Source organism: Meleagris gallopavo, chromosome 14 (assembly GCF_000146605.3).
Source record: "Meleagris gallopavo isolate NT-WF06-2002-E0010 breed Aviagen turkey brand Nicholas breeding stock chromosome 14, Turkey_5.1, whole genome shotgun sequence".
Taxonomy (NCBI): Eukaryota; Metazoa; Chordata; class Aves; order Galliformes; family Phasianidae; genus Meleagris; species Meleagris gallopavo.
In genome coordinates, this window is record NC_015024.2 from 15,060,446 (window position 1) to 15,081,516 (window position 21,071).

General features: G+C 45.5%; 1 protein-coding gene across 6 annotated transcripts in view; it reads right to left on the reverse strand.

The window, feature by feature from the left end:
- The window catches only part of FRMD4B (FERM domain containing 4B), a 106,552-nt gene that overhangs the window by 37,419 nt on the left and 48,062 nt on the right, over nt 1-21,071 (reverse strand). For 4 of the 6 annotated variants that reach the window (XM_003210179.3, XM_019620212.2, XM_019620211.2 and 1 more), the window contains exons 2-6: nt 14,882-14,947; nt 14,281-14,375; nt 13,625-13,717; nt 9,910-9,994; nt 502-558 (exon numbers count right to left, since the gene is read on the reverse strand). In XM_003210179.3, the coding sequence (XP_003210227.1) occupies nt 502-558; nt 9,910-9,994; nt 13,625-13,717; nt 14,281-14,375; nt 14,882-14,947 (396 nt within the window). Of the gene's footprint in view, nt 1-501; nt 831-9,909; nt 9,995-13,624; nt 13,718-14,280; nt 14,376-14,881; nt 14,948-21,071 lie in introns of those variants that run through there. The other 2 variants (XM_010718715.3, XM_010718714.3) reach the window with 2 other exon arrangements.

Below are 21,071 nucleotides of genomic sequence, written 5' to 3' on the forward strand. Positions count from 1 at the left end.
ACAGAAAGTGGTAAATAACCAAACTTGAAGTCTGAGGACAGCACAGTGAAGAGAAAAAAAAATAATATCAAGTAACAAAGGTATAAAACATATGCTCTGAAAGCTTCAAACATAGCACAGCAAACTTCAGCTGCAGTACTATGTTGTTCTCTTCTCAGATATCCAGCATATATTTAAATTAGAAGATTAAGTGATAAATTGGACGTAAATCTGCCCAAATAAATTACTTCCCTTGATGAGCTTTTCCTTTTCCATTCTCTCCACCAAGTTAAAATTGCTCAAATACCTATTTCTTCCACTAGCCTACGAGGAAAATAACTCCAGAGACTGCAAACAACAAACACTGCATGATTTTGTCCTCGTGGAGTGGAGAAAAATACAGGAAAATAAACCCAGCAAGGCAGCACGACAGCTGAACTAACAGGTCAGGGGGCTGCCACATGCCAAAGCAGCACCGACACCAGAAAGTCACCGTCCACCAACACACAAAGAGCAACTTACCTGCAGGACCAGGGCTGCCAACTTGAAGACCGTCTCACTTTCAACTTCGATTTGCCCCTGTGCAGGAAAAGAGCAGAAGGTGAGTGCCGGGAGCCGTCCTGTCCCCACAGAGCACAGCGGAGCACCGCGTCCTGCCTGGCTGCCAGCACAGCTGGGTGGGAGCCCGACTCTGTCCCAGCCCTCCACCCGCCACTCCCGCCTGGGAAGCGTTTCTCCTCCTTTCGTGAGCACTCAGTGTGTGTACACAGACACACGCAGTCTGTTTCCACCTCCCCCCGGCTCCTCTCCCACCCCCTTTTTTCTTGACATCGCATGTTGTCTTTCTGAAGCTTTGTCATATTGCACACACCCAGGCAGGTACCTGATCCCGCACACTTCGAAACACACTACAAACTTGCCATGAACCAGGGAAAGGAGGGTGAACCAGAGGAATTTATGGCTTTAAGCATGCCATTTCCCTGGGGCAGAGACCTCAGCTCTTTGCTTTGATGGTGGTACGCACACCCATGATGCTAGATAAACGATAGTTATTAATCGCGAGATGAGTATAACTAATTTTCTTTTACCACACACAGCCTGGAGATCTTACAGTTCCTGCAAGTACACGTGCATCTTATTGCAATGCTCAAAGAGATCCCATGGACTTCTACTCTCCAAATCTCCATTCTTGACTCCCCTCCAATACCAGCAGAGTCCTGTCCTGAAAGTCGGTGACTTCAAAGCTACAGTTGACAATAAATGCTAAAAAATCAAAACCACACCAAGATATATATATTTTTTCCCCGTTTTCCTAGCTTGCAATCTTCAGTACAGTCTTCCCAAGACAGTGTTTTACAAGGAGAAATCATTTTGGTTCCATAGTGGGACCAGCAGCAAAACTGGAAGAGTCTTACTGCACCTGCACGTCAGTTCTCAGATCGTCAAAGCCATTCTTGATACCTACTGCAAACTACATGTAAAGGACAAAACTTCCCCCAGGAACCAAGTTTTTGTGCAAATATTTGTTCTTGTTAACCATCTGCAAGAGGAGACAGTGGACACAATGTCCCCTTCCATTGAGACCCCAGCACATTCTCCTGTCCCCAGAACTCAAAGACTGAATGAGGGACAAAGCTGAAATAGTGCCCAAACCACTGCAGCAGGAGGATCTATGGACTTAAACAGATACAGGGAAATGATGTCTCTAAATATACGGGGCACATCTGGAATAGGGCTAATTTATCACAGCTGCAGGTCTGGCCCACAGAGACTAAGTTCAGAAGTGAACAAACAAATAATTCAATTTTCATGGAAAGGAAGCTTTTTGCCAGCTTTGTCAATAAAACATTCCAGCAGCAGCGCTCCCCCGGGCGGCTCCACCAGGGCAGACTGGGAGGAATTTCCCCTTTCCAACAGGTGTGGCAACAGCTATGCAGAAGTGGCCTCCAAAGCATTCCCAGACATTTCATTAGAAGAGGAGGGGCACATCACAAAGTAGAAGGGAAAAAAAGCTTCAGATTCTTCCTTCCTTCCCTCAGATCTCTTTAATGTTGATGCTTGAGAGAAAAGGCAAGGTTTGCAGCTCCATCTTCATGTAGGTGCAGTTTTAAGGCACTTCGTTACTTCCAGGTCTGCGTCAGGTTAGTCTTTGTCATGCACATCTGTGCTGCCTTCTTTAGCTTAAATTGCATCTGCTCCAACAGCCTCTGAATAACTCCATGGCAGAAGGAGGGGACATCAGGTCATCCCAGCACCAGCACATGGGGAACTCAGACATGAGGAAAGCCATCGCCCAGAAAGCTCTGCTGAGCAGGAAAGACGAGCTCTATTTCAGCAAAGCTGTTTCTGGACCACAAAATCAGGGAAAACAGGGCCAGAAGGGACCTTAAAAGCTCATCAAGGTCACCTCCCTACCCTGGGGCAGAATCAGCTACACGGGGCTCATCACCTTCATGCTACAAATTCATGGGGAGACTTAACTATCCAAACGCAATTCTCACATCAAAGGCCCTCTCTCTTTGTTGCAGGCTCCAAGGAAAACTCTGCAGCATTTGGGTGAGTCACTTCAGCATTAAGTCCCTGCTGACCCATAGCAATAGGTGCTGCTGGCATCACAGCACTGTTTGGGACTTAATAACCCAACACCCCTTCACTTTTTATCTTCAAAGCACATCCAAACATCAACTAATTAGCAATAGTAATTATGGGACTGCTCTTACGTGTTGATTTACTCAGTCCTAAATACAAGCTTTAGGAAACTCTGGTCACTTTAGCAGGCTGCTATGGCATTTTGATGAACGCTGAAAGTGAATTCATAAACCACCTAATTTAGGGATTTAATGGGCTGAACGGGACCGCCTTCTTCAGGAGTTTCAGTCTTCGCTTTCCTGGTGAGGCTTTTGCAGTGATGATGCCCTTGCTTACAGGTGCATTGGCAGCTGTGTTCAGGTGTGAGCAGGTAAGAAGATGCTCCTTGGCCTGATTTTCACAGGGACTAAAATCAAAGAAAAGGTGGACACAGAGGTGAAGGCACCACCTGAGGTCAGGCTGTAGTTAAGCAACAGAGAGGGGATTTTAAGCAAAGGATTCCAAAGCCCAGCACAGTCTTTATCTAACAGAGTAATGCTGTACAATGACAGTCTCTTGGACAATTCTCTTTGAGCCTGAAATTATTTTCCATCATAACGTAACATTATTTGCCATCTGGTTCAACAATTGACCATTGCTATAATATTATCCAGCCCTGGGCTGTCAAGGTGTTGGGACAGCCTTTGACTGGATGCAAATCCATACAGCAATACATATCACTCAAACAGGAGCGTAAGACCAGGGCTCTCTCCACTCTCAGACAATACTTCAATTTAGTAACAATTCTTCTGCCCCAAGGCTGGCGAGCAGGGGTGTGTTTTAGCACTGCTTTAACACTAAGGTTGAATTTCAAAAATAGAAGGGGAAGAATGGCTGTAAGAAAGCTTCATTTGCAAAACCTGCAATTGGCAGGGTAATTCCAGCACAGGTTTCAGTGAGTAGGCGGGGGCCCTGGGAGCCAGGTCAGCAAAGGCTCTCATGGCCATGTGTTTTAGATGAAGATGGAAGGCTTTCCTCGATGTATCCCAAGTGGGAACAAGGTCACTAGCACGAGGTTAAGCAGATGCATGTAATTCAGATAATGGAATCTGAGTCTTATACTTTTTAGATGTAAATAAGTCTAAACAGAATAAAGGTTGCAGCTCCACGGAAGGGATGAAATTGATATTTTTCCATTTGAGTTTGCATAGGGAACAATCATTTTAACCAAGGAGACAATTTCATCCCCCTGTGTGTCTCACCGAAAGCCGCTGGCTTATCTAAACACTGCATTTGGTCCAGAGGATTCAGGTAGCTTTTGTCATTCTGACAAATATCAGAATAAAATGTTGCAGCAGATGTCCAGAAGGAGCAGCAGTGACAATACTGCAGGAACACAGAAGCATTGCAGCAACTAGCAAAGATCTGCTCCTGCCTTCGGTGTCCAGGTGCAGAACTGAGCCCCTGTTTCAGGCAGGAGCTCAAGCCTTTTCCTGCACAGAAACAGACCTATAAATGTGATAAAAATCATAAGTCTTAGCTGTAAATAGAGCAGTGCACCATCATTAAATACAGCATCAACAAGAGTTGACAGTCAGAGATGCAAGCCTGAAGAAAACACAGAATAAGAATGACAATAGCCAGATGAGCATTAACTGTGTTAAGCAAGCCTTTAGATCGCTTAAAGCAGTTTTAAAAAAAAAAGAAACAGACAACACAGGAACTGCCATCTCTAACTCTTCAGAACCAGAGCAATGAAAACAGTTTCTTCAGAGCACACGCAACCTCCAGAGTTTAAAGACTGACAGCAGAAATATTTCACGTGAAAATGTGAAGATTAAGATATTAAAGCACTCCTTCCCTCAAACCAACCTCTTTAAAAATTCATATCAACCAAATGCGGCCCCCAAAAAATCCACATTAGGATCAAATAGCCTCAAGACAGTTACAATATTGAATGTAATTACCTGTGATTTCTGACAGGTGATTAAAAAAGGAGAGAAAGAAGGGGGCAATTAGAAGGAAATGAGGGAACCAAACATCTGCAGGGGCGTGTTGAGATTGAGGACAGCAATTAGCTGGGTGTGGGCCCAGCACAAGTGAATAAAGCCACGCCAACTCTGTGCTCTCACCCAGCACCACCACAAATTCCCCCAGCCCCCAGCACCCCCAAACGTGCCCCAGAGTCCCATGGTGCAAGGCCAGGTCCCTGCAGAGGATAAAAACTCAAGGCTTTCTAGCACTTAAGGCTTATTTAGGAGCACAGGCAGCAGCAAGGATGCCTGCACTGCCGGATGGGGCCATCGCCCACAGCCTGTTGCACCACGCCATCAGCAGCTCTGCAGTAAGTAGGTCAGTGAGCTCAACAATGTGCTCTTTCAGAGTGGTGCTCTCTGGAGACACAATGGCAGTAAGAGAATGCTCCTCCAACTTGAAAACCTGAAAGTGATACCTCCAAGGGCCTGTTCTGATCTCAGCACTTGCACCCATGCCCCCATTCCAACTGCACTGCCTGTGGTTCACGATGCCCCACAGAACACCCCATCCCCATCCCATCCCCTCTAGCTCCAAACCTTGCTGGTCTCCTCAGTGTGTTCTTGGCAGGAGCTGTGAGGCTCAGAGACTGTGGCCAATGCAGCCAAACAAAAGCTACGTCACCGCTGCCCTGTATCACCTCACAGCGAGCCAGAGCTTCAGGTTTCTCTGTTACACCCTTTATTTTGCTGCTTTTGCCAGCCATCCTCATCTCCTTTTTCTGTGTTTTGTGCCACAGCCAAAGCTCAGATGAAACTCAAGAGATATCAGCAGCTGCTTTGAGACTTATCTGCATAGCTCAGCGCAAGGACCCCATCATATAATGCTGCTTCTCCCCCCCCACCCCAACATGAACACAGTGTAGAAGTTAAAAGCAAAGAACAGGGGAAGGACACAAATACTTCTGTGTAAGGCAGGATACATGGCAAGCATCATTAGGCTTAGCATATAAGCAGATTCTTTCACTTTCCTACCACACTGCCATAGCAAGGTACCCAACACATAGACACCAGAACAGGCTGAGCTGTCAAAACAGCTTCATCCCATGGCCAGAAGATCTAAAATGCAGAACTCTCCGTCACAATTAATGCTGGTAGTTAGGCTCAGAGAGGATGACTGACAAGAGATACAAGGTATGAAGCTCTGGCTGCAAACAGCTCAACCCTCATATGCAGTGGGCTGACCCAGCTACAGCTTGGACAGGAGCTACACCTCCCCACCAAAAGCCTCAACAACTTTCCAGGGCATCATTGCCATTTGCAGCAGGCAGCTTTGGACTGACCTCCACCACCATGCAGGCCCTTGACTACAACCATCCCATGGCCAGCACCTCCCCAGGCCACCAGTGAGGCTCAGCAGGACGTGTCGTGGGGTACCACTGAGTGGGGAGCTCTCATGGAGATCTGCCAGTCGACGTGGGCGTTCCAAGAGGCAAGGACAGTCAGTCACACTGCATTCACTGACATGACTGTGCTCCACCTTCATCTGCTGATGCACCACTGGGGACTCAGGCCACGGAGGTGACCACCAGCACCCACAAGAGCAGAGCACAGCCTGGAAGGCAGAGGAGCGAAGGCCAGCTGGTTCTGCTGGTCCTCACCCTGCGCCTCACACCTGCCATCCTCAGGAGCAGAATGACAAACAGACAGTGTGTTTTAATAGACTTGGCTCCGATCAGACTATATAGTGTTACAAGGTTGCATGGGAACGCTCCCCTCTCCCTGGGGATAGGATAGAATTAAGAAATATCCGTTATAAAACTTTCAAGGGCTATCTAATATACAGCCACTTTGCTCTCTCTGAGCTGGAAGCCAGCCAGACGTCATGCTCACACCAGGGGTCTGCTTCAACAGCTCTTCTCTCTAAGCTCTGGGCTTCGGGCTGCCAAGTGCTAACAAGCATCGTTGTTCATGAATCCAGCATGGTTACAGACTCCACCAAAAACTTTCATTTCCTTTAACTTTATGTTATTATTTTAAAGGCAGTTCTTGTAAGTTCTTAAAACAAAAGCAAAATTAAATAAATAAATCCCCCAACACTTAAATATAGATGGGAAAAGGGGAACACAGCCAACCTGACCAAGATCTTTGTTTACAGAACGTATTTTAAGGACTGGCACAGAATCAACTATATGGCTGCAGAGCTATATGGAGGTTAGCTGTAACGCACAATAAACTTGACAGTGCTTTGCTAGCCAAGCAGAGTGTAATTTTTCCAAACATGGCTGTTTTGAACAAAGAGACTAATTTATCTTTCCAAATTTATCATCATCATGTGTGTCATCAGCTCCTACCTTCCTTGAAAGCATCCCAGCTATGGTCAGGAGTCTGTGCAATAGCATAATGAACGTGTTAGAAAGCTCTCCTATCCTGTGTGCAAACACATCAGTTCTGAGATAACCATTTCACCTGAAAGTGCAGGCTAAACTTTCACGTGTAAGCCTCAACTGTGCAGAAGATTTCACAGATCACCATAAATCTAGACCAGCTTCTTAAATTCATTGACAGGAAAGAAAGCATGTAAACTGAAGTTGTCACTGCTGAAGGCTTTCGGGCATAAGTTCTCAAAGCCTTGAAAACAAGCGGCATGTGTGAAAACAGTGTCACAATGAACACAAAGTATGCTTATAGCCATTGCAGAACACGGTTAACCACATTTATAATTAAGTCACTGAGAGGCCCTTCCATAAAGCTGGAGATCTAAGCTCCAGCAGTTCCCAGCTCCTGGGAGTGTGGGCTCACACTGCTCTTGGCAGCACAGAGCTTCTGCGAGCTCCAACCCAAAGAGCATGGATGTTGGAGAGCAGAGCCAGCCAGCCATACTGACCACATAGGACCCAGACAGCCATAGGATTGCAGCAGAGCAGTGAGACAACGGGCAGCTTGACATGAAAAAAGGGTAGGGCCAGAGAGCTGTCAGCATTTGTTGTCCAGGCTGGAGTCCAAGCTGGATGCACCCACTAGCAATGAGGAAACACCAAGTGCTCTTACAAGCAGAACAGCAAATGTTGCATTCAGTTCATGCGCAATGAGAAGCAGGGAGAGCATGGCCAGCAAACCCTAAGCGTGTTGGCAAATCTAACAGAGGAAGTTTATTTTCCAGGTGTGTAAAGCAGTTTTGCATTACACTGCACAACGTGTACCAGAAGGAAAATGTTGTTGTTGCAGGGGTGGATTAAGATAGGAGCAGTGGAAAGGAGCAGCTCAGTGCAGCAGCAATTCTGGGTGTAGACCTCCAGCATTGGTAGAACACAACTCACAGAAGCAAGAGTAAAACCTCAGTTCTCATTGCCTGGGGACAAGGGGGTCTCCCCTGGCTGCTCAGCTGCTTGCAGGGGGATGAACACAAGGTAAACAGGACATGTAGAGAAAGATACAGGTCATGCAGGACGCACCACCCTGGCACATGGCAAAGGGCAGAGGCACAAGGGAGCTTTGACAGAAAAGCATGGAGGTGGTGAGTGGGTGAGGAGTAGAAAGAAATACATTTTTGGCATCAGAAATCTTATTGTCTGTCTTGATTTTCCCTTGCCAAAATGACTATGGAATTTGCAAAATAGGCAAACCTCTCATTCTTCAAACCCTTGTTAGGGCAACCTGGCATCCAATTTGCAGAAAGAGGCAAAAAGGATTGCAGGAATTTGGAGCTGAGAGGCAAAGAAGGACAAGAGAGCAGCTATTATACCCCAATGAGAACCAACAGAAGTTTCAAGAAAAGAACCAGGTTAGGAAGCTAAGCCTGAAGTTTACCATATGGGGTAAAAAGTTTTTTGAAAAAAAACTAATGTGAAGGTTAAAAGCTACTGAACCAAACAAACATTGAAAGTAAATGAACTTTAAATAAACAGCTTCAGTCCTGCCTATGTTTCCACCCACTCAGCTGAGTTCCCATTGCCACATATCGCTCCCTTTGCATAACCATCACGGGCCATTTTGGTTCAATGCATTCCACGTAAGTAAGGTGTCAGTCAGAGCACTGCCAGCACTCAGAGAACATGGTGGCATGAATTGATTGACTCTCCATTGGCTTGATGACACATCTATGATCAGTGGTGGTGTTTTTCACACCTCCCTTGCTCTCATGCTTTAGGCACCTACATAAACGCACATACTGGCACCAAAATACACAACCAGTATTTACTTCAACAGCAGACCGCTTCTGGAGGCAGTGGCACCCTCCCCATTGCAGGAAGAAAATCAGTCCCACTTCCCAATTCCAAGTTTTTTGCTTTGTCTGAACTGCTCCAGTATTCCCTGAAAGGATCACTGCAAGTTGCCAAGAGCTTTCATTGAACATGGCAAATAAGCCAAAGGGAGATTTGCTTTTTATTAAACTTCACCAGAGAGGCCCCAAGTTCTTCAAACATTTTTTTTCATTTGAAGGTTTTGTGAAAAGGTGCAAGTTTCTTCCACTCTTCCAGAAAGCAATTCTTGTGCAACCCACAGCCACAACTTTGACATTAATTGCTTTTCAAGTAAGCTTTCTGATCCCACCAGTAAAATAACGAATATTGGATACAGTGAGACTCTTCCAAAATATGAAATGTATTAGAGGTGAAAAATCTGGCTTGCTATTTGAGCTTCAACACCAGCTAACAATAAACACTTGTTTTCCAAGAAGAACCAAGTGACCCTCTCAGGCAGATTAAACCGTGAGTATAAAACTTCTGATACTCAAGTTTGATATTAACTAGGCTTTGCTGGTGTAAAGTTCATTGAACCTTGGCTGCTGCTGCTCCTCTGGTTATTAGGGTCACAATTAGGCTGCCATACTGCCCTTTTTTTTTTCTTTTCTTTTTTTCCCCAGAACAAGATGAACCTGCAGCAGAAAAATTTTACTTTTATGATACAATATGTATATATACATTAATGTACCATATGTATTGCAGATATATGGTATGAATAACCAATTTAAACATTTAACTAAAACAGTGGAAGATTTGTAACCAGATTAAACACAAAAAGCACTGTAATAACTGGCTTTGATTGTGAATTTACGGGATTTGTGACTTTATGAGGTGAACTAAGGCATGAAATCAGGGAGCTAAGAACCACGTTCACAGCATAAGACTTTCATCACCTTCCTCAAATGCGCACTACGCAGCACACAAAGATATGCCACTCTGAGACAGAGTCTACCCACAAAGCTACAGCCCAGATTTCAAATGACTTAAAGGCTTTTTGGTATTTAAGATGTTTCACACAAAAAGGCTGTGAAATCATGACCAGGAAGCCATCATCATCCTGACCCAGAGGGTCTGCAGAAGGGCCGTAGGGAGGAGTAATGAGGAATGGACAACACTGAGCTCCAAAGGACGCTGAGCCTTACCTTGTGTACACAGGACTTGGCATTCAGGAAGAACAGCTCTACTGTTGTTTTATCCTTGAGGAAGGAGATGCTTTCAATGTAGAACCTGATAATTAAAAAAAAAAAAAAGAACAAGGTTAGTTTCCTGTATAGGCTTCATCTTTCTCTCAAATCATACCTTGGCATTTTGTTCTCCAGCAATAAAGTGGTACAGAGGAACTACAACCACTGAGCTTCGTTTCCTGCCTTGTAGGAGGAAACAAGCAGAAAGTCACGGACCAAGAGCATGCAGGGCACAATTCCTTTCATTCAGTAGACCATAGACATCTGATGACTTCTCACCTCAAGGTTTAAAGGAGCAAACCTCACTACCAAAGAAGGCAAGTCCATGGCTGGTCATACTAGCCCAGCCAAGGTTAGCAGATGTGTCCTTACACAACATTATGTATGCAGCTGGCACTCTACGAAATCACACACAACTTGTCTGTGTGCTTCTCTGACTCATGGGCATCAAAGTAGGCAGTGCTGAGATGCACTGAAAGGTGCGGAGAAAACACATCTCTAATTTAAAGAGCACAGAACTGCCAAGTCAGTTCAAAGAGGCGAGTTTGTGTGAAGGTGGTCCTGTCAATCTTCCTTTAGCTGGATACCTGTGCTTCAGTATCAAAAGCCAGCTCCTTACAGATTGGATCCAGGCTCTCCCACTTGATGCTAGACAGAGGGCACACTTTTTTCAGCCAAACAAAGGGCTGGGGCAACCACCACTACCACCCTGGCAGTGCAGATCCCACCAGTGCCTTTGGCAGCAGGAGGGCTGGGTGGCTCATACAGCCTGCTCTGTGTAGCCCTGAGGCTGCCCATAGCCTCCTGCTCTGCCCACTGATCTCTTTGCATGGAATACCTCTGTAGGATGAGGAGATAATATGCTCATTTCACACTCATGCAGCTTTGGGACAGACCCAGAAGCCTACCCCAGACATCTCCAAGGGGCTTTTCTGTGATTCACCTTTCACTGAGAAGAGCCATGGGTATTGCTATATCCTTTCATGATCACACCCAGTATCATTTTAGGAGCTCTGCTAAACCTCACTTCAGATACAGTCATGTTTCTCTTCAGAAATGCAGAACATTAGCATGCAAGAACCTCTGCTGGTCCTTGCCCAACATGCTGCCAGACCAACATTAGAGGCTAGGGCCTTATCCCAATAAAGCTTCCCTCCAGCCTGCTGAAAAGGGAATTTTATTCAATTAATGGCCTCGTTTGCACTTGCAGTTTCTTTCAACTAGGAACACCAGACACAGCTTCTAGTTACCCTGTAGCAGGAGACTGGAGGAGCCATTGGTCTGAGGAGGGCACTCCTGGACAGGCAATACCCCTACTCTGAGCAGACCTGGGCACTTCATCCCTTTTGTGGCACAAGCTGTATACTCTTATCACTGCAGTACAGATGGGGAACACCAGGCCACAGAGATAAGGATGTCTGAGGGATGGCAGTCATGTTTGGAAATGCAATAAGGTGTTCTCCTTTTATTTCTGATGCTGTCAGCATCCTTGAAACTGGAAAGATGCTTTTCTAAGTCCTAAATCTGCATTATACAGCCCTTCGGCAGCTGTGTGTATCACAAGAAAATTTACATGACTGGCTTGAGTTTATTTTACTGATGAAAAATAATTAAAACCTGAAATAATTTACCATGCATTTCATTAGTCAATGGCAAAAGCTTAGGGCGCAGGAGCTGTGAAGCAAAGGAGAGGTATAACCAGGCATCTGGAGATGCCTCACATTCCCAGTCCTGCTGCTGGAAACTGCCTAGTGCTACACATTAACGAAGGACAGCTCAGAAGGGCTCTGGGTACCTTTCTTCATCTCCAACAGAAAATGGGCATCAGTTCCCCCACTTAAGCATATGCCACACACCCAGCTCTGCTGTGCTTCCCATGCCAGCCTCCAACTGTGCAGTTCAGCTGCTCTCAGGAGAGTTTAATTAAAGAACAGACTATGGCAAGGCAAATGTGTTTGCATGTGATAAGTGTCTGAACCAACCACCCAAGGCATATGCCATCCAACAAATGCCTAGAGTCATTCACTTATCCAAAAGGTTGTGACAAAATAGTGCTGTACATTTTGAAGTGACATTTCAGATAGAATATATATATTTACCATATAGTTTTTATATTGCTAATTATCCTTCTGCTCCTCACAGACTTCTCATCCACTGCCCACTTCCATAGGCTTAATTTCTTCTCTTAGATCTCATGACTCCCGAGCAGCCAAAGCTTAAGATAAGCCTCTAGAAGTTGATCTTCCCAAAACCCACTCTTCATCCATCAACTCTTGCTCAGGTCTCTGCATATCCTGTCTTACAGAAGACCACCTTGCAGTGGGGTGGGTAAAAATGAATATCTCAAGCCAACAGCATCAACTCCGGCCACAGAATTGCTCAAGTTATGTGACTGTCTTTATGGCTTTCTTGTGCTCCCCGCTCCTGAGAGTCTGGCAGACAGTTTAAGCCCTGGCAACAGTCACAGAAGTCAAGACCATTGCTACCTTCTGAGAAGATCCTCAGACCAACCCAAGTCCTTCAATCTCCCTGTGTATTATCACATGTAAAGAGTCACAGATTTTAGTCCTCTAGGTCCTCAGTGAGCATTTAAGAGCTCATTATACATAAATATTCATTACTATTAGAAGTAGGACTCAGTGACCCTTACAGGTCTCTTCCAACTTAGGTGGTCCTGTGTGGAGCCAAGAGCTGGACTCAATGATCTTCATGGTCCCTTCCAACTCAGGTGACTCTATGATTCTATAATTCCTTTTTAAGTGTTCGGTGTTTTTTTGCTTTTTTTTTCCCCCTCTTTTTTATTTTTTTGTTAAGAGAGAAAGAAGAAAACTCCATCACAAATCAGCACATATTCAGCAAAAACAAAGTGCCATTTGTTTGAACCATCCCCACAGTATCTGGGGTGCAGAGGACCTGGCGGGGTGACAATGCCAACTTACCCAACTGCACAACAGGCTCTGCTTTGGAAATGCTGCAGATAATTAAGCACACAAAGGCCAAAATCTTGATATGAAAAGTGAATGAGGTCAGTCTGCCCTCATTTTCCTCACAGACTGTAAGGAAGACAAAAATAAGAACTCCAACAATATTAAGAATACGATGCTTGGTCTTTTCTGCCAGCACAGCTCTGTCTATTATGGGCCTGAAAAAACTGCATCCTAATCAGTAGAGCTTTGCTAGCAAAAACCCTGAAGTAATGCAATTACTTTGGCCAAAATCATCACTTTGCTAGGATTTTAGTCTCTCCTGGGGACTGGTTTAAACTGTGTGAGCAAAGGAGCCAGCAGCAATCCCTTTCAAGTACTGACAAACCTTAAGTAAACATGAGAACAACTATAGTTGTTTAAATAAACTATCAAAATATAGCACTATTAAAGACAAGTTGGGAAAAAAAAGATTTAAAATTGAGAGATTTAAAGATTTAAAATTATTCTTAAATAAGAAAAGGAAGAATGTGCTGATAACTGCTTAAAAAGTAGCAGGTTCCAAACTACCTTATTTTGCAGGTAAACAGAAAAGAAAGCAGCACTCAGCCAGGACTTAGCCACCTTCTAAAAATAACATATCACTTTGACATTTACATCTTTATCAAATCAGTAATTCTTTTAAACAAAAATCATGGTGATAAATGAGCCAAATGGGCACTGTTATCTTCACAGAAGGAATTACTCACCTAACAGCAAAATACAGCGTTGCTGGGCCTGGTTTCTTGGGCAAGTCATGATCCAGGACTCTGTGGTCCAGCTGCAGCCAGACACTCTGACCTCTGCAGGAACAGATTGGGGAGATGGTTAAAACTGGGAAGAAACATGGGTTTGTAACTTCCCCCAGGATCTGGGGGTCAGGGCAGCCCAGGAGTCATCTGCAGCCCCACAGCACTGGGACTGGCCAGCCATGGAGCATGGGTGCCCTCCAGAGGCCACAGTGAGCACCCAGGCTCAGTTTGGAGCACCCAAGGGAGCCTCTGGGGCCCCGCAGGTGGTTTTGGGGCTTTTAGGTAATCCCCTGGCAGCACTTTACCAGCAACTATAATACTCCAGAACTTCATGGCAAATCATCCTGGGGAAAAAACCAAGTGTCAACAGTGCTCTTGAGGGATTTTATAGGTGAGCTGGGAGAAGGCACCTTCCAACAGTCAGGATCGTAGCAAAAAGATTCAAGATGAGAGCAACTTAAAAATAATACAACGGTGCTGTAAGGGTTCCACAGGCAAGCAGCTCCTACTGGCTCCTGTGAGGCCCAGCAGCCAGCCCTGCACCTGTGATGAGAAACCACCACGTGGGAAATTTCATAATCCATTTTTTCTTTAACACAAATTACTATACTTACGTATCATCTATAAATGTTATCCCAAAGTACTCCTTTTCTTTCAGGTTGAAGTGTGAGGCCACCAGATCCAGCAACTCTCGAGACAGAAGCTTGGGCTGTTGAAAGAACCAACACCACTCAGTTCATTTCAGTTCAGACTTCTCATTAATAATGAAAATTTCCTCTGGAAGCACCATGCCCAAGTGGGAAAAACAGGTCTGAGGAGGGGCTTGCATGCCTGAAAGCATGTCCATTAATTCCACCTCTATTGGTAGCTATAGTAAGAGATATAACTTCTTCAAATATCTCTTACAGTCTTCAGCCCCAAATTGCACTCCTTAAACTACCAAGCAGGGAAATCTGGCTGCAAGTACAAAACCAGCATTTATTTTTAATCAACTAAGGGACAAATCAGAACCACACAGGGGAAGGTAACAAAGTACTTTGGAGCTTTAACACCACTTTTTCAGTGGGTTTGTTGCATGGTTTAAGACTTTGCAATGGTCAGTTCTTTGGTGTCATTCCCAGCACAGGTACAAGGGCATTACTGGAGCAGAATGAAAATGGATCAGCACTGGGCCCAGCCATACTATACCAGTGCCCAAACCAGAAGGATCTTTACCTGAACCAGCAGCTCCAAGTTCCTGTCATCGAGGAGATGCACCTGACAGTGCCGGCCCTCTGTCATCTGCAAAGACACCAACACAGCACAGTCAGAACAAGAGGATCCTGGTTCATAGTACAGCCATAGTACATTGCAGGTGGCAATGTCCTCCTGCACTTCTGATGAGTGGTGGGAATGACCAGGGACCAAAACACCTCTATCTATGCAAAACTGCAGCCAAAACTTGGCCTGCTGCCCAGGACCCTGGATGGGTTCCCACTGGACAGCATGTGTGTGTGTGTGTGTGTGTGTGTGTGTGTGTGTGTGTGTGTGTGCATATATACCAAAAGTTGTTCAAACTGCACAATTAAGAATGGGATCAGATTGCCTCAGTTCCTACTCTGCATCACATTTATTTATTGCAAGCAATCTCTCCTCTTTGCAGAAGACTTCAGAAATAGCTGCACGTTATTATGCCCTTTTAATATCTGCCCTTTGGAATCCAATACATTTCCATAGGGCTTTTACATTATTTAAACTCTGCTTTAATTCTGGGCTCCTGGCAGTGCAGGCAGAGGGCTGGCAGCACAGCTCTGGGGCAAAAGATGGTGGAGAGAACCTGGATTTGGACATCTCACCACCTCAGAACAAATCATGAACCTGACAGCACTGGTTTCTCTCCAATTCTATTTTGAGCTCTGAGCAGAAAGTTGCTCACAGGGGCTCCCAGAGAGACCGAGAGCAGCACACACTCCCCTGCATGGGGACAAGGACGGAAGCTATGCTGCAACACACCCAAAGATTCAAAAATGAATAAAAGTGGATCCTTCCTTCAGCCAATTCCAGTACAAGTGAACAAATCCCATCTCTTCCCACTGCTGCCCTGTTTCAGGGCTGCAGCACTGCCTCTGTCAGGAGCAGTCAGCCCCTCTCGGCCAAATTAACAAAGGTTTACTGTTTGAACTAATTGAGTTCGTTTGGAGCAAAACCCACGAGGGAGCTCCTTTCTGAGCAGCTTGGCAAGAAGACTGGGGATGAACAATCACAGACACAGCTCTGTCATATGTGGAAAACCAGAGATAGAGCACCTGCAGCACCAGCATTCTAAGATTACTGAAAATATAGATTTGTGTAATGACATGTATCACATTTCTCACCAAAAGAGCAATAGTGGTGGGAGGAGCAAGTCTAGCTCAAGAAACAAAACAAACAGTCAGAAAACAGTTCCCATTTCTTGTATTGGAGTGAACGTGAACTTGCAGACAAGCACCAGGTGAAGAGGGGCCTCGTTCCCATGGGAACATCGATGACCATCTCTATGCAAACCACAGCCACATCCCTGCAAGGGCCTCCAGCCTCCTCCCCCCAGGTTTTGGAACAAGGCTGCAGCATCCCAGTGCTGGCTCCCAGCATCTGATCCATCTGCTGAGCATTGTGTTCTGCCTTCAATCCATTACAATCCCATCACAGGTCCATATGTGTTACCTGGAGCTGAGGGCCCGTCTCTGTGCGTGCATAAACAAGCCACACACTCCCACCAATTAAGCACTTCATCAGTGCACCCTTCAAGGTGGTGCATTTCTGGCTCCTGCACAGTTTCCAATCTGCCCCTGGTGTGAGGTGTCAGATCCAATGCTGTTTCTAAATCATTCCCCATCTGTTGCTCTGAGATAGCAAAAGGGTTGCCATTATTTAATTGCTAGCTGCTTTAGCTTTCACCCAGTGCAGTCGCATTAATCACTTCTGACTGTTTTAATTGTCCCAGTTATCTATTGTCAAGTAAAAAAGGTTTCTGCTGTAGCAAACACATACACAAAGCCTTGTGCTGAGCAGAGAGGACGGTTGTTGGTGAGAATAAAACATCAAAGATGCACCAACCATAACCTGAGTTCTATTTGGCTACCCAAGGTGATCACAATACACCTTAAAAGTAACTTCATGGCATCATTAAAGATAAGTGAGATATAATTATCCCCAGTTTTATTGATGAGGCAACATAAGGACATGGTTGAGGAGTGATTTTCAGAAGGCTGAGTACCCACAGCCATAGTGTGGTTGGGAGGAGCAGCTGCAGATGTCCCAAGGATGCTGGACTCACACAGGAGCCAGAGCCAGCCCTGCCTGCAGCACAGCTTCTGCTGCACGAGTGCAGCTGGGCAAAGTCTGCTGGAAGGGCATCCCTGCTCCCCAGTTCCTCAGCAGGGCTCACCAAGAAAGACTAAACGTCAGCCCCCAGCTCCAATCACAGACCCACTGCTCCAGCAGCTCCCTGCTCAGCAGGTGCTGGGTTTCCCCTTGCCCAATTTCCAGCTCCTTATGAGCTCCTCGTGGTCACACTTTCATCTTTAATTCAGTGTGCCCGGCTAATCTGAACAATATAATTGATTTTCTATTTAGCTGGACCGATCAGTCATGAGATGAGCACAGCTGTCTGGCTCAGCTAAGAGGCAGCGTATGCACTCTTGAGATATTTATAGACTCACATCTGTGTTTTCAGCTCATTCCCATTGATTTTACATTGTCTGTGCAAATGAACAATTTCGTTATTTTTGCAACATGCACCCAAGTTGGCCTTTTCAGCAGTTATTTTTAAAAAGAATGCTAATATTTAAGCTATTATCCAGTGAAGAAAGAAGCAGCGTAACATTCATTAAGAGTCCCCATCCCATTCCCAATACGAAATCAGCAGAACAATGGAGCACAAACATCTCACCATTACATTAGCAAAACTGTATCAAGATGCTGGATTCTTATTCTTTCCCAATGTCACCCCTATGCTTTGTGCACAAGCAACAGAAAAATAAAAATAAAAAAAAAAATGGAGAGGAATTGAAAGGAGAGGAAAAAAACCCCATTGAGCGCAGTACTTTTGTATCACTGCAGCTCTGCAGCCCTCCAAACTCACAAGTGACATTTGGCTCTCAGCAAGAGCTTCATAGAACCACCAAGGTTGGAAAAGACCTTTAAGATCATCCAGTCCAACTGTCCACCTCATCTATGCACATCTCCAATGAAGGAGAAGGAACAACTCTCAGAATGTGCATGGAAATTAAGCACGGAGTAAAAACAGTTCTCTGCAGTGAGTTGAAACATTGAGAAAGGTTTAATATAGCTGGTTCTTCACACAGCTGGGAGTTTTGGTCTGAAGAAGTCCTGAAATCAGACAGTAATCTTATTTGGGTTTATATTCCTTTAATACTGCTTGCTGAGCAGAATTATGTGAAAAGAGAAGAAAAAGACATTTTCTCCCCTGCCTCACTTTTGAGGAAAATTAAGGCAAATTCTCCATGGAAAGTCATGGAAGCAAGACTTTCCAAAACCTCAGTCCTCTAACAAGGAAAAAAAAAAACCTGTATAAAATAAGGCAGAGAGAAAAAACTTATTTCTTGGTTATTTAAACCAATACCATGTAATATCCTGAGTCCAAATGTTTATTTGGGAAAGAAAACCTGCAGGATATTTATGCTGCTTCTCTTCAGCGCTAACTTCCTCCTTGTCTGAAGCCAGTGGTTACTTGCAGTATTTTTAGACACTCACGTGTGTCACTGAGTTTAGAAAAAATAAAAACAAAATGGGAAAAAGTAGTAATTAGGGCACAAACAGGAAATCTCCAAAAAACAAAACACATAGGCCAAAAAAAATTACTCCTCCCCTGAAGAGCAGCCCAACAAAGCTCCTCCCTTCCTCATGAGAAATCCCTGGTACCGGGGTTGCAGGGCCAAGGGGCCCTCCAAAATCTCAATGCCTGTCTCTTTGAGCAGAGCCTCAGAGGCACTGCACAGGTGTGAGCCCAGGGCAGAGCAAGGATTGCACTCAAAAGAGGATTTCAACCCCAAATCCCCACCGGAGCTGCAGTTAACCAGCTATAAAGCTACACCAGTAATTTCCTGTAAGGGTGTTTTTTCCCAAATCTCTCTTCTGTAACTCATAAGGCCGTAACAGATTTCAAAGCCTGCTATTGAAGCCCCTACACTGACCTCGAGTTTTCATCAGCATTTAGGGCTTGTTTTTTCCTTCAGTCATGAAGGCATTTCAGATCCAATCCTCAGCTGCCTTAAATCAGCGCTGCTTCATTGCCTCCATCCCAGCAGCCAGCTTATGCCTGCAAACGTGCTCTGCCTGGGAAAATAGGGAGTATGGCACGAGAACGTTTTGCAATAAGGAGCTGCCCCAACCAGGTGCATGTCAGAGAAATAAAAGCAAAAGGCTGTCCCTCTGGAAGGAATGGACTATGTGCTGGTGAGAGGAGAAAAGTGATAATTCCAGGTTTTGGTTGGTACATCTTTGATGTTTTAGTCTCACTAGCAACCTTCCTCTCTACTCAGAGCTTCTTAGGGTGTCCGTTGGGAGAGCAAACCTTGCCATGTCCAGCACTTGGGGTCATGCAAAGCTTGAAGGAAAAAGAGAAATAAGAAACAAAAGTTGGGTTTGATTCCAATATTTCTACAAAAGCCTGTTAAAAGATCCACAAAGGTCTCAAGAAAAAATGCTTGGCACAGCTCTTTGCAAACCATGGGTCCCCCAAGCCCATAGTGCCCACCAGCAGGAGATGGGCACAGATGGGCTAAGAAGCAACACGTGCCATCACACTGCTGCCCTGCTCACTCATGGGCCAAGATTTTGCCTTAAGTTATTTCTAATCTTGCTGTTAACCTTAAAAGAAACCAGGGTCTGCCTCATTTTAAATAGCCATCAGTGCATTGGGAGCAGCTGGCTGCATCCTGCATCCTCCACCCTCTGTGCTGTAAGACAGACCCCTCAGAACCAGTCCATTCTGCCAGCAGGACCCAAGTGCTGTCCCCTCTCTCCTTAGGGCTGAGGACCTCCTTGTGCCTCTTGTCCCAGCAGACAGAGACCTGAAGGAGACTTGTCCTTGAGTATAGCATGCCCTGAAGCCATGCTTAGTCTGGGACAGGCTTAGATTACCCACTTCAGTGCACACTGGTATTGATGCCCCTTGGATGATGTTCTCCAAGGAAATCTTGGCTCTGCTGGAAGTTTGGCAAAGGGTTCAAGGTAAAACACACTGCTTGGAACCAGAGCATAAAGGATTTTTGGATTGCATGGCACCTTCCTAAAATAGTCTCATGAACTGGAGATGGGAATGAAACTTGGCTGCTGCAAACTGATGGCAGCGGCTCAGCCAGGGATTGATGGAGCCTGGCTGCTGGCAGCCCCACTGCTTTGCCCTACTGCACTGAACACTGCTTTCATGGCCAAGCGTTGATGAACTTTCCTCAAGTCTCCTTTTCCCCATTTATTCTGCTGTCTCTCACCACAAGGGACGGCACATCTAAGACAATCTTTCAGTTCTCTATATTTCATTGATCATTTGCCAGTTCCTGCAGGATGACAGGCAAAGCTTCACACAGTCACTGAAATGATGAAACTTCCTGCAGAGCGCCAAAGGGCTTCTGAGCACCTTCCTCTACCAGAGGGCTCAGATGTGAGTAACCAGCAACAGTTCTGTGATCAGGGTACACTGAACCCCTTTGGCTGAAGGGAGAGAGGTCAGCAGCTTTCTGAAGGGACAGCCCACTTGCTGCAGAAGTACCTTCCTTAAACTAAATCAAGATCTTATTCAATATCAAAATGCTTCTCAGGCTGTGTCATTCTGCAGGCACCACTGTTCCCATTCCTACCACTTTGCAACATATTTCAAACAAAAACAAGGGAAGAATGGACAATCAGCTTATACACAGGCCTGAGAACTCTATGGCAAGTCCTAAAACTCAGGAAAATTAATAGGAAGGAATCAGCACAGCCCTGCTATAAATATGAAGTCAATGAAAGACTCCATCCAACATCTGCTTTCCTCAGCAGAGCGCAGCAGGCATGTTTATCACACAGCACTGGGACACTGCCACCAGCTCATTGCTGTGCACGAGGCCCTGGGGGGGGGGGTTGTTCCTGTGCAGCCTCCTGGGGACAGCAGGGAAAAAAGATCCTGTGTCCTGTGCAGTCCCACAGGTTTCCTGCCGGTACATAAGGGATACTCACGGAGCACACAGAGCAGTGCAGCTCTGCAACCCTTTCCTACCACGGTCCTTGCATGTCACTCATCCATCCTCCCACCTCTCCCCACCCACCATCCCAGCCCCTTCCTCCCCATCCTGCCCTGGGCTTTTCCAGCTGCTCAGTGCTTGGCAGGAGCCCCTCAGGAAACCCGGACGCCAGCCCTGACCAGACATGAGGTAAGCAGGAGGTG